Source organism: Hemiscyllium ocellatum, chromosome 1 (genome assembly GCF_020745735.1).
Source record: "Hemiscyllium ocellatum isolate sHemOce1 chromosome 1, sHemOce1.pat.X.cur, whole genome shotgun sequence".
Lineage (NCBI taxonomy): Eukaryota > Metazoa > Chordata > Chondrichthyes > Orectolobiformes > Hemiscylliidae > Hemiscyllium > Hemiscyllium ocellatum.
In genome coordinates this window covers 29,718,319-29,731,885 of record NC_083401.1, presented here as the reverse complement: position 1 = coordinate 29,731,885, position 13,567 = coordinate 29,718,319, and the positions used below count along the sequence as shown (strand labels likewise).

General features: G+C 45.0%; 1 protein-coding gene across 2 annotated transcripts in view; it reads left to right on the top strand.

The window, feature by feature from the left end:
- Positions 1–13,185, top strand: part of LOC132826371 (leucine zipper putative tumor suppressor 3) — a 194,626-nt gene extending 181,441 nt beyond the window's left edge. For both annotated transcript variants that reach the window (XM_060842373.1, XM_060842290.1), the window contains exons 3-4: positions 181–1,017; positions 10,154–13,185. In XM_060842373.1, coding sequence (XP_060698356.1) covers positions 181–1,017; positions 10,154–10,861 — 1,545 coding nt within the window. In that variant the 3' untranslated portion in view covers positions 10,862–13,185. The remainder of the gene's footprint in view (positions 1–180; positions 1,018–10,153) is intronic.
- Positions 13,186–13,567: the final 382 nt, after the last annotated feature.

Here is a 13,567-nt window from a genome sequence, read left to right as displayed (position 1 = left end):
GTTACATTTGCCAAATTCTGTCCCTGACAATGAGACTGCACACCCGCAATGCAGTGCACAAAAATGACCTTATGGTATAAAGGCTAAGGAAATGCCCGTGGGGATTGACCATGCTGGGTTCAAGGTGAATGGATTCATTCAGTGACAGAGAGTAACAATGTCTCTAATCTTCCTCTACAGAACAGTGAGTCATTGATTCGACCCTCTGCATTCAAGCCAGTTGTCCCCAAAAACTTCCACTCTATGCAGAACCTCTGCCCACCACAAAGCAATGGAATAATAGACAGTAGGAAAAGCCTTAATGCCCATCATATCAGTAGCAGCAGCCCTTCAGCTGGGAGAGTCGGACTGGAAAAGGCAGGTCACAGCAGGACTATAAACCACGGGGGTGGAATGTCAGATTCTGGCCGTAACTCACTGACCAGCCTTCCCACGTATGGAACGGGCTACAGCCAACACATCGGGCCAATGAGTGCTTCGACAAGCCACATAAACCGTCTAGGAACCTCGTACGGAGAGAGGGGAATGCTGGGCTATAATGGAATATCTACCTCCGATAGTGGACGGTCTTCCAGCAAAAGCGTGGCCTCTTTCAACAAACTCAATCACATGCAGGAAACGCTAACCTATCACTCACCATCGAACGACGATATCATTCAGGACCTTGAAGACCGGCTGTGGGAGAAGGAACAGGAAGTTCTCCAAATGAGAAGAAGCCTCGACAAGAGCGAGGCGGCCATAGTGCAAGTCTTTGAGGAGAAGCAGAAAATATGGGAGCGTGAGATGGAGGACCTGAAGCAGAATTACGCCAACAAGCTCCAGCAGGTGTCCAAGAAGGCCCAGAGAGCTCAACAGGCCTTACAGCTTCAAATTTTCAAACTCCAACAAGAGAAGAAGAAACTGCAGGAGGATATTGGGCAGCTGCTGCAGCAGAGAGAGGACCTGGAGAAAAAATGTCTGACTTTTAAGAAAGAGCAGTCTGAACTTCTGCCCAAACTTGAAGAGACCAAATGGGAGGTAAGGTGCAGTTATCTTGAAATTCCTATGAGGTTGTTAATGATTTCCCATTATATGTTCACTTACTCTGATTGATGCCCCCACTGAAGGCCATCCATGCCTGAAAGAGCCAGTGACTGAGTGACTGCAGGTGCTTTATTTTCTGAATTCTCCTGATATAAAGTTAATAACTGAGAATGATTGATATGTGGGACCCTAGTTTTTTTTATCCACTCGGGGGACATGGACGTCACTGGCTGTCTAGCATTTATTGCCCATTGCTAGTAGTGATTGAGAGGCTTGCTGGGCCATTTCAGAGGGCAGTTGAGAGTTGACCACGTTGCTGTGGGTCTGGAGTCATAAGTAGGCCAGACCATGTGAAGATGGCAGTTTCCTTCCCTGAAGGACGTTAGTGAGCCAGATGGGTTTTTCCATGAAACACTGGTTACCTGGCCGTCAGTGGATTCTTAATTCCAGGTATTTTTATTGAATTCAATTTCTACCATTTGCAGTGGTGGGATTCAAACCTGGGAGCCCAGAACATTAGCTGAGTTACTAGATTAATAGTCTAGAGTTAGTAGCTTCCCAATTACCTCTAACTCATGCACTGTTTCATCTTCTAGCAGGCCACACAGTGCAATAAACTAGACAGTGGCTGCTATCAGTGTAAGTATGAGATTCACACAGCTCCACGCTCCATAAGATTGGTGTTGTTGGCAACTGCATTATGAAGACTCAATCCATTTGCTTACCGCATGAGGTTGATGCTGAAATAGGCCAGCAAAGCCATCCAGCAAGACAAAGTCTTCCTTGATTAGATCAGTACCCTCATTATATATTATGTCAACTCATGGATAGGCCTAAACACCCCAGCTTTGGGAAAGTGCCCACCTCCCTTTGATGACTGTGGGCAGGAGAGCTTTCTCAAAGTTGCAGCAGCAGATGAAACTAACTGTTTCATTCCTGTAGCAACAGGAGTGGGGTTCACCAATAACAGGACCGACCATCGGGTGCCAACCACACCAATCAGGAATTTAATATATAATTTTCAAGGGTTGTTATTTTGGTGCATGACGGAGTGACTATTCACAGTGAATGGACATAAAATGGGAAATCAGTGTGGAAGCAGGCCATTCTGCCTATTGAGTCCACACCAACCCCTCCAAAGAGCATCCCATTGAGATCTGTCCCTCCCCTACCCTGTAACCCTACATTTTCCTATGGCTAATCCACCAAACCTGCACACTATGGGACAATTTTGCATGGCTGATCCATCTAACCTCCACATCTTTGGACTGTGGGAGGAAACTGGAGCAGGACTTATACACTTAATGGTAATGCTGAACATCGAGACCTTGGAGTGCAGGTTCATAGCTCCTTGCAAGTGGAGTCGCAGGTAGACAGGATAGTGAAGAAGGAGTTTGGTATGCTTTCTTTTATTGGTCAGAGTATTGAGTTGGGAGGTCATGTTGCGGCTGTACAGGACATTGGTTAGGCCACTGTTGGAATATTGCATGCAATTCTGGTTTCCTTCCTATCGGAAAGATGTTGTGAAACTTGAAAGGGTTCAGAAAAGATTTGCGGGGATGTTGCCGGGGTTGGAGGATTTGAACTACAGGGAGAGGCTGAACAGGCTGGGGCTGTTTTCCCTGGAGTATCAGAGGCTGAGGGGTGATCTTATAGAGGTTTACAAAATTATGAGGGGCATGGATAGGGTAAGTAGGCAGAGTCCAGAACTAGAGGGCATAGGTTTAGGGTGAGAGGGGAAAGATATAAAAGACACCTAAGGGGCAATGTTTTCACACAGAGGGTGGTATGGGTATGGAATGAGCTGCCAAAGGATGTGGTGGAGGCTGGTACAATTGCAACATTTAAAAGTCATTTGGATGGGTATATGAATAGGAAGGGTTTGGAGGGATATGAGCTGGGTGCTGGCAGGTGGGACTAGATTGGGTTGGGATATCTGGGTCGAGATGGACGGGTTGGACCGAAGGGCCTATTTCCATGCTGTACATCTCTATGACCTGGAAGAAACCCACACAGATACAGGGAGAATACGCAAACTCCACACAGACAGTTGCCCGAGGCTGGAACTGAACCCAGATCCCTGGTGCTGTGAGGCAGCAGCACTAACCACTGAGTCACTGTGCCTCCTATAAGTCATTACAAACTCAATGAGAATCAGACCTCAATCAGATTTCTCCTCATTTTTCTACACTTAAAATAACCCAAAGTTAGAAAAGTACAGTTCAGAGTTTAGAGAAAAAAATTACTGGGCAATATTATTGGAGTGTTCAAGATTCTGAAGGGGATTAATAGGATAGACACCGAGAGATCATTTCCTTGGTCAGGGCATGTAATTTTGGGAGCATGTTTTCAAGATAGGGGGCCAAACACTTAGGATTGAAGTGAAGAGAAATTACTTCATTCAAAGGGTTGTGAATCCTTGGAATCTATCACTGAATATATTTAAATATGGAATAGGCAGAAGTTTGGTTTCTTGGGTATCAGGGACAAGTGGAGTGGGTAGGGATATGGAGTTAAAGATCAAGATCATCTATGCTCATATTGGCCAGAGCTCATGACTCGGCAAGCATGGTACAACACAGAGAGAGCTCATTCAGTCCATAGTGCCTGTACTGTCTCCTTGAAAGAACTATCTAATACATCGCACTGCCTCATTCTTTTAGGTTAAGGGATAGTTCAGTAAAATGCAGTGACAGACACTTAAAGGGATATTTCAACAGGCAGAGAATAAACACAATCCAACAAGAAAGAAAAGTTTAAAAGAGAGGATTCATGATCCATGGTTAATTGAAAGGGTTATTTATTATTTATACACAATTTGAATATTGCTGAAAAAACACCTTTTTTTTGCAGAGACCATAGCCATAGGTGTGTACCAGTTAATGAGGATTGACAGTTCCGGGTTTTTTTTAAAACTAAGCGGGACTGTGTTCACTTGAAACAGGTGTGCTTTTTGTCAGCAGAAAACAGGGATCTGTGTATTAATTTTTAGAGCTTCCAGGATATATGTGTGTCACACTGTAAGCCCAACTGGCAACCTGAAATTGGTTTTCAACTTGATTGTAATTATTCACAGACCCAGGATTATCCAACTGCAGAATTGCATCTAGAGTTAGTCACAACTACAAATTTAGCAAGGATGGGCCAGTTGGTATAGTCAGTACCTTGCTTGATGCAAACTGTTCTAACCAATTAGAGTCAACCTGCCTCATTTAAAATCATCATTAATTGATGCATTCTTCATGGCAATATCGCCACCAATCAGTCCATTTGCCAACCAATCAGCACTCTCTCTTCATGCTGTATGACTGTCCATTTTCCTCTTGAAGAGATATTCTGGAAAATGTCCTGAAGAGTACAAGCTAAAAAGTCTCGACGAGATCAGCTGTACAAAAAGCATGTTACTGGGCAAAGTTGGGTGGCAGTTTAGGAGATTGAACTGAATATAAAATACAGCAAAGATTGATAAAAAGATTTAATGAGGAAGGACAATCTAACATGAGAGAAAAGCTAACCAGAAATATCAAAACAGGCATTAAAAATTCTTCAGATATTTAAAAAGTAAAAGAGTTAATAAAGTGAAGTTTGGACCTATACAAAGTGAATAGCAAATAAATAAGGAAAATTATGGAGATGACAAATTAATGAATCAGGTAACTTAGATTGGTTTTCACGACAGAACCTATAAGGAATCTTCCAAGCATAGCTGTAAATCAGGAACTAGAAGGGAGAGAGAACCTCAGGAGTAATACATTCACCAGAGAAGTGGTACTGAGCAAAATGTTGAAGTTGCATTCTGAGCAAGTCCTCAGTCTGATTCACTTCATTCCTAGGGTCTTAAAGGAAGGGGCTAGTGAGATAGTTAATGCAATGATATTATTTTTGTAAAATTCCCTCTTTTTCTGGAATGACCACCTTAGAACATAGAATATAGAGCAGTACAGCACAGGAACAGGCCCTTCAGCCCACCACGTCCGTGCTTACCACGATGCCATTCTAAACTGTATCTCTGTATTCCCTGCCTGTTCATATGTCTGGTCTAAATGCCTCTTAAGCATTGCTATCATGTCTGATTTGACGTCCAGGCTGCACTTGTCCAAGGTGTCCCAACAAAAGTTGTAAATGGGAATCGGGGAAGGGGGAAAGCTTTCAACTGATTGGAGTCATACCTGGCATCAAAGGAAGATGGTAATGTTTGTCCTAGGTGAGCCATCTCAGCACATCACTGCAGGAGTTGCTCAGGGTAGTGAGGGAAATTTGGGGAATTTTATTGGAGCTATGCTAGTGGATGTAGCTGTACATCAAGTGCAAGACTGATAAGGTGACGCTTTCAGAGAGATTTGTTCTATCTCGCTTCTCTTGAAAGGAAGTGTTGTGAACCTGGCGCTGAGCGGTCAGCTCTGTGCACAGCAGTTCAGCTAGCTTTGGTTTTTATTCAAGTAGACAAAAGAAGCAAGAGTGGATGGAGTCAGACTCGCACAGACCCAGGGCTTCCAGGTTTTGCTTTCAGTTGGTGAAGCTAGGATTGTGAAAGAAGGCACAGCTCTCTCTCTCTCTCAGCTGCTGCAAAAGCTTGTGTTCTTTCCTTACTCCTGGCTTCATGTTTTCGACTTCTCCTTTCAATTTGCCTTTGCCAAGCATTTCTATGTAAGGCCTTCGACAAAGTTCTGCATGGCAGACTGGTTAGTAAGGTTAGATCACATGCAATCTGGGGGGTGGTGGGATCTAGCCAATTGGAGCACAAAATTGGCTTGAAGGTAGGAGACAGGAAATAGTGGTGGATGACCGGAGGCCTGTGACCAGAGATGTGCCACAAGGATCGGTACTGGGTCCACTGCTTTTCGTCATTTATAGAAATGATTTGGATGTGAAATTAGGAGGTGTGGTTAGTAAGTTTGCAGATGATATCAAAATTGGTGTGGTGGGACAGTGAAGAAGGTTTCTTCAGAGGGGTATGGATAAGTTAAATAGGCAAATTCTTTTCTCTGGGGTGGGGGAGTCCAAAACTAGAGGACATAGATTTAAGATGAGAGGGGAAACATTTAAAATGGACCCAAGGGGCAACATTTTCATACAGAGGATGATGCATATATGGAATGAGCTGCCAGAGGAAGTGGTAGAAGCAGATACAGTTTCGACATTTGGACAGGTATATGGTTAGGAAAGGTTTAGAAGGATATGGGCCAAATTCAGGCAAATGGGACTAGTTCAGTTTAGGAAACCTGGTCAGCATGGACGAGTTATAGAGTCATAGAGTCATAGAGATGTACAGCATGCAAACAGACCCTTTGGTTCAACCGTCCATGCCGACCAGATATCCCAACCCAATCTAGTCCCACCTGCCAGCACCCAGCCCAAATCCTTTCAAACCCTTCCTATTCATATATCCATCCAAATGCCTTTTAAATGTTGCAATTGTACCAGCCTCCACCGCTTCCTCTGGCAGCTCATTCCATACATATACCATCCTCTGAGTGAAAAAATTGCCCCTTATCTCCCTTTCATATCTTTCCACTCTCACCCTAAACCTATGCCCTCTAGTTCTGGACTCCCCCACCCCAGGGAAAAGACTTTGTCTATTTATCCTATCCATGTCCCTCATAATTTTATAAACCTCTATAAGGTCACCTCTCAGCATCCGACTCTCCAGGGAAAACAGCCCCAGTCTGTTCAGCCTCTCCCTAAAACTCAAATCCTCCAACCCTGGCAACATCCCTGTAAATCTTTTCTGAACCCTTTCGAGGTTCACAACATCTTTCTGATAGGAAGGAGACCAGAATTGCATGCAATATTCCAACAGTGGCCTAACCAATGTCCTGTATTGGGCTGGAAAAGTGCCTGTTTCGTGCTGCATGACTCTGACTCTCTACTAGGGGTCACTAGTTCAAAGTGAGAGGGGAAAAATTTAGGGGAGATATGCGTGAAAAGTTCTTTACACGGAGAGTGGTGGGTGCCTGGAATGCGTTACCTGCAGAGGTGGTAGGGCCGGGAACAATAGTGTTGTTAAAGATGTATCTCGATAGATACATGAATGGGCAGGGAGCAAATTTTTTCAACTATAAGACCGTAAGACCATAAGACATAGGAGTGGAAGAAAGGCCATTCGGCCCATTGAGTCCACTCCACCATTCAATCATGGCTGATGGGCATTTCAACTCCACTTACCAGCGTTCTCCCCATAGCCCTTAATTCCTCGAGACAACAAGAATCTTTCAATCTCTGCCTTGAAGACATTTAGCGTCCCGGCCCCCACTGCATCCTGTGGCAATGAATTCCACAGGCCCACCACTCTCTGGCTGAAGAAATGTCTCCGCATTTCTGTTCTGAATTGACCCCCTCTAATTCTAAGGCTGTGTCCACGGGTCCTAGTCTCCTCGCCTAATGGAAACAATTTCCTAGCGTCCACCCTTTCCAAGCCATGTATTATCTTGTACGTCTCTATTAAGTCTCCCCTTAATCTTCCAAACTCCAATGAATACAATCCCAGGATCCTCAGCCGTTCCTCATATGTTAGACCTACCATTCCAGGGATCATCCGTGTGAATCTCCGCTGGACACGTTCCAGTGCCAGTATGTCCTTCCTGAGGTGTGGGGACCAAAACTGGACACAATACTCCAAATGGGGCCTAACCAGAGCTTTATAAAGTGTCAGTAGCACATCGCTGCTTTTATATTCCAACCCTCTTGAGATAAGTGACAACATTTCATTCGCTTTCCTAATCACGGATTCAACCTGCATATTTACCTTTAGAGAATCCTCGACTAGCACTCCCAGATCCCTTTGTACTTTGGCTTTACGAATTTTCTCACCATTTAGAAAGTAGTCTATGCTTTTATTCTTTTTGCCAAAGTGCAAAACCTCGCATTTGCTCACGTAATACAGATCCTGAGAAACTGGCGGCAGGTTTATAGAGAGGAACTGGATCGGAGCACACTTGGCGAGCCAAAGGACCTGTTTCTGTGCTGCAATGTTCTTTGTTCTTCTAGGTAACACATTGGCATGGGTAGAACTCTGGCTCGCCAACAGGAAACAACGTTTGCACTTGAAAGGGTCATTTTCTGATTGGCCAGATGTAATGTGTGTTCAGAGTGACAGGTCAATTCTGGGGGCTCACCTTTTTTTTAATTGCTATCAGTAACTTGGATGAAGGGATGGAAGGCATGGTTGCTAAATTTGGTCATGCCACAAAGATGGGTAGAAAAGTAAACTTTGAAGACGACTGAGGGAAAGCTACAGAGAATGACTAAGTGAGTGAACATAAATCTGTCAAATGGAGTATAATGTGGGAAAATATGATATGTCAGCAGGAAGAGTCCAAAAGAAGAGAGTTTATGCTTCAGTGATATGGAGTATTGGTCAGACCATATCTGGAACACTGTGTACAGTGTTGGTACACTTATTTAAAGAAGGACATAAGTGTATTGGCAGAAGTGCTGAGGAGGTTTACTGGACTACTTCTGAGGTACAGTTGGGCAAGCTGTGTCCCCAGGAACTTTGAAGGTAACTCGATTCAACATACAACATCCTGAGGGGTTTTGACATGGTGGTTGTGAAGAGGATGTTTCCTCTTGCTGGACAATCTAAAACTAGTGGTCGCTGTTTGAAAATAAAAAGTTGCCTATTTGAGACAGCATGAGGAGAGGTTTTCTTTTCTTTTCAATTAGATTAGTTTACTTACAGTGTGGAAACAGGCCCTTAGGTCCAACAAGTCCACACTGACCCTCCGAAGAGCAACCCACCCAGACACATTCCCCCCTTCACTTGGCAATTTAGCATGGCCAATTCATCTAGCCTGCATATTTTTGGACTGTGGGAGGAAACCGGAGCACCCCCACACAGACATGGGGAGAATGTGCAAACTCCACACAGACAGTTGCCTGAGGCAGGAATTGAACCTGGGACCCTGGTGCTACCATGCAACCCCTGATAATAGAACCTTTAAACATAATGTAACAAATATCAGAAATCTTTCCATTTCTGATATTTATCTGATTTCCTTTTGAAAGTTTAAATTTTTTTTTATTAGATTAGATTACTTACAGTGTGGAAACAGGCCCTTCGGCCCAACAAGTCCACACCGACCCGCCGAAGCGCAACCCACCCATACCCCTACATTTACCCCTTATCTAACACTACGGGCAATTTACCATGGCCAATTCACCTAACCCGCACATCTTTTTTGTGACTGTGGGAGGAAACCGGAGTACCTGGAGAAAACCCACGCAGACACGGGCAGAATGTGCCAACTCCACACAGTCAGTCGCCTGAGGCGGGAACTGAACCCAGGTCTCTGGCGCTGTGAGGCAGCAGTGCTAACCACTGTGCCACCGTGCCGCCCACTAGCAAGCTTGTTTCCAATAAGCAATGCATTCCAGATGATACCTTCTCCTTCACTGTCTCTCTGTCACCACTTCCATTGTGAACACCACCCAGGCAGGACCGATGGGTGTAGGGACACTATGGGTAATTTAACATGGTCAATCCACCTAACCTGCACATCTTTGGATTGTGGGAGGAAACTGGAGCACCTAGAGGAAACTCACGCAGACACAAGGAGAATGTGCAAACCCCACACAGTCAGTTGCCCGAGTTGGGAATCGAACCTGGGACCCTGGTGCTACCATGCAACCCCTGATAATAGAACCTTTAAACATAATGTAACAAATAATCTGTGATCCTTGTAGTTTACCTTATTCCCCTGACTCAAAATAACAACAAATTTCCAATTTATATAACAATCAAAGTCAAGGCACTTCACATGAGGGTTGTGATGCAAAATTCAATACCAAGCCATCTCAGGCAATATTAAGACATGTGACAAAAGTCTTGATTGAGGGAGTGGGCTCTGGTGGTGTAGGGTTGAACATCTGACAGTCGAGAGGCAGAGAGGTGTAGGGAGCAAATTCAAGAGCTCTGGGTCCACACAGCTACAGGCACAACTGTCAAAGGTGGAGCTAAAATAGGCCAGCATGGGATGAGTATAGATATCACTGAGGACTCGCTGGAGGAGTTTGCAGGGATAGGAAATGGGGAAGTTGTGGAGGCATTGACAAACAGGGATGGGGATGTTTATAAGATTGAGGCATTGCCCGGACTGCTGTTCTCACACGTTCTGTATTTGTCTGGTAGGTGTGTCAGAAAGCCGGTGAGATCTCCTTAATGAAGCAGCAGATGAAAGATTCCCAAGCTGACATGGCCCAGAAACTAAATGAGATGGTGGCTCTAAGGACACAGCTGAAAGAAGCAACATCAACATTGAGGGCCAAAGAGGAGCAGGTCCTCGTTCTGAAGGACTCGGTCAACGCCAAGGGCATTGAGCTGGAAGTGTGCGAGAATGAGTTGCAGAGGAAAACCAGTGAGGCTCAGCTCCTGCGGGAAAAGCTAGGCCAGAACGAAGCAGAGATTTGTGGATTAAAGCAGGCTCTGGCCTCCAGGGCTCACCAGAGCTGGGACAGCCAGGAAGCAGCGGAGGAGCCCAGGGAGGAGCTGGCCTGTGAGAGCGACGAGGCGAAAATGCAGCGGCAGAACGAGGATGCGGTCAAAGCGCTGAAGAAGCAGATCGAGAGGCTGCAGGGAGAGCTGAGGCTGGAGAGACAGCAGCATGAGCAGCAGGTGGCGCAGTTCGAGGAGGAGAGGCAGACGTGGCAGGATGAGAAGGAGAAAGTCATCAAATACCAGAAGCAGCTGCAGCTGAACTATGTGGAAATGTACCAGAAGAACCAGGCGCTGGAAAGCAAACTGGGCGAGATAAGCACAAAGGCTGGGTCACCCACCGCCGACGAAATCAAGCAATGGACACCATCGAGACTCGAACGGATTGAATCCACTGAGATATAATTTGTGATGCTGACTGTACTTTATGTTGATACAAAGTGGGACTATTGCCATGTTCTGTCTCAACCTATTTGTCTGTTTAATTCACAGGCACCCGGTAGCTTGTTTCCGTTTTAATGCAACGTTGAGGTTGAACACCAGAAATTTAGCCTTCCTTTTCTTTGAAATTGGTTGTGGATTAAGTCAAATGCTGTTCTCCCTCCCCCCAACACCTACCCAACCATCCTTTGCAGTAAAACCTCATTATGGTTCAGTTTCTGTTCCACATTGTCTGCTGACATGGATTAGAGGGGTCAGGCTACCTCTGGAAAACTCCATCTTGGTTTGTACCAGTGTTCCTGGTGGCATATACCAGTGCAGTCATTTCCTTGCTTGGCACTCGACCAGTGTTGAGGTCGGAATCTCACATTCTATCACAATAAAACAAAAGAATGTGGATAGCAGAAAGGTGACAAGCTGCTCCTTGGGCAGATAGTGTTCAATCCATCTGGCAGTGAATCACTGCTGCCCCTGTTGGTCTTCCCCTTTCGTTCAGTCCTCCAGCAGCTCATCACACTTTCACATCCACTTACTGTGCAATCGTTTAATAATCAGTTCTTTCTCTTACATCTTCTAACCCTGGTGAAAGAACCATGAAACTTTAACTCAGTTTTCCTCCTGCTCAGACATTGCCACTTGCCCTTCTGAACTTTTCTGAACTGTTTCTGTTTTTATGTGATGAATTTCAGTCAGGTCTTCCAGTGACTTGTAGGCCAGAAACATTGTTGAGGCCCTAAAGTGGTCAATTAATAGACACTGACGGGCACACCACTTGCTGCTGGTATTTTACCAACAATGCAATGAGACCCACGCCATGTTACCAGGCCGCTGGGTAAACCTGTTCATGTGAGCTTATGGTTGATGGGGGTGGGGGGGTCCCTCAAGTACCAGCAGCGCCCTCATCTTTTGTCCCCACTCCCCGGCCTCTCAATTGTGGCTCACCATCCCCCTTAGGCCTACCTGACAGGTCTGGGTGAAACTGCCTTTGTCTTGCTTCCATGGGGGACTTGCTGCAGTCCCAGCTCTGGCCACCACTGCTGGTGGCACTTCTTTGACTGGAGAACTGCTGGGAATCTGCTATGTCCGTAGCTGTTGGGACAGCCTCCAAGATGGGATGGTGGAGGCTACATCTTGAAATCAGTGATGTTTATAACTAAGCCATTCCTGCTTGGCTCTATGGAGATGTGCTCACCCCACACCACCCCCACCCCGGGTCCCAACTGGGAGGGGAGGGGTGGCTGCAAAGCCATCAGCTCCATGGAGACTTGCAGCCAACGACAGAGGGCCTCACACTCAGCTCGCATCACGGAATGTCTCACTTCTGGATGGTCTCACTTTCTATTGTCATGTCTGGCCACAGCAGACCAATGAAGTTAGAGATCAGCTATGATTGAATTGAATTGTGAAATGGGCCCAAAGTGCCAATTAGCCGACTCCAGTGCTCCCTGATCACAGTGTCTGGGGCATGCATCCTGGGCCCACGTGCAGCCAGTCAGGAAATGAAGAGGCAGCTTGAGATGACATGGATCTTCCACCTGTAGCACATTCTGTGTGAATCACCCCTTGCACACTGCAGCGGGGAAGTGCAGCAACTACCTGTACAATGCATTCCATTTCTGTGAAGGTGACACAGTGCGTCATAGAACCAGATACAGCACATTGCTCCACAGTGAGGTGGCACATCTATCAGTTTCCCATCTTGTGAATGCTGCCATAGAGAGTTTAGATTTCAATCAATGAAAGCTGTTCAGTTAATCCTGGAGCTCATGCCTTCATTTAGAATGCCAAGACAAATTTCAGATCGAAGCACCAAGCTACAGTGTACTTTGCAAATACTACCATGTTGTGCATTAACAATCTCTAAGGCTTTAACCATTCAGTTTCCTGTGTCCTGTTTAGTTCTTCTGTATGTTTCCTATGAAGAATTGCTTACTAAAGATCTTCATCCTGATTTTGACACTTCAATCCTAATTTCTGCCTTTCAATACATCCCACCAAACTTTTACCTTCCAGAAACAAATCTAATTATCTCCTCAGCTCTATGGCCATTTGCTTCAATGGCCTTCACTGGGAGGTTTCTCACCAAGTCTGTTCCCCCTCTGGGTAGAAAGGAACAAAGTTCCTGCTGTCATTCCTTCCTTCTAAGTTCTGCCTCTACTATGATGAAGAATTTCGCTGGATCAGTTTTGTTCACAACTCTTGCTATGTTCAATACCAAATTTCATATCAGAGTTAAAAAGTCCAAACCATTTTTCCAAATATAAAAGCCTTAATTTTTTTTCCAAAATGTAAAAATTTGCATACAAGTCTTGTAAAAAAGAATCAGCTTTAGTCCCAATGTCCTGCGTTTTCTTCATATCCTTTGTTACAAATTTTGCCTTCTCTAAATATACACAGAAAAGCATAGAAATTAATTCTTACTCCAGTTATATCTTACTCTATATTACATGAGAGATAAAAGTGTTTGAGTAAAGTCTGGAGATAACAGCATATCTGATAATCTGGCAGACAGGAAAACAATATCATCTCTGCCTCAAACACATAACCATCAGGTTTACGTGGCTTTGTAGAATGATATTAGAATTGTGAAACTTAACCCAGGCTGTTCTAAATTGAGTGGAGCCCTAAACTTTCGGAGTTTTCTCTCATCTGTTCTTTTTCCCCCTCTCA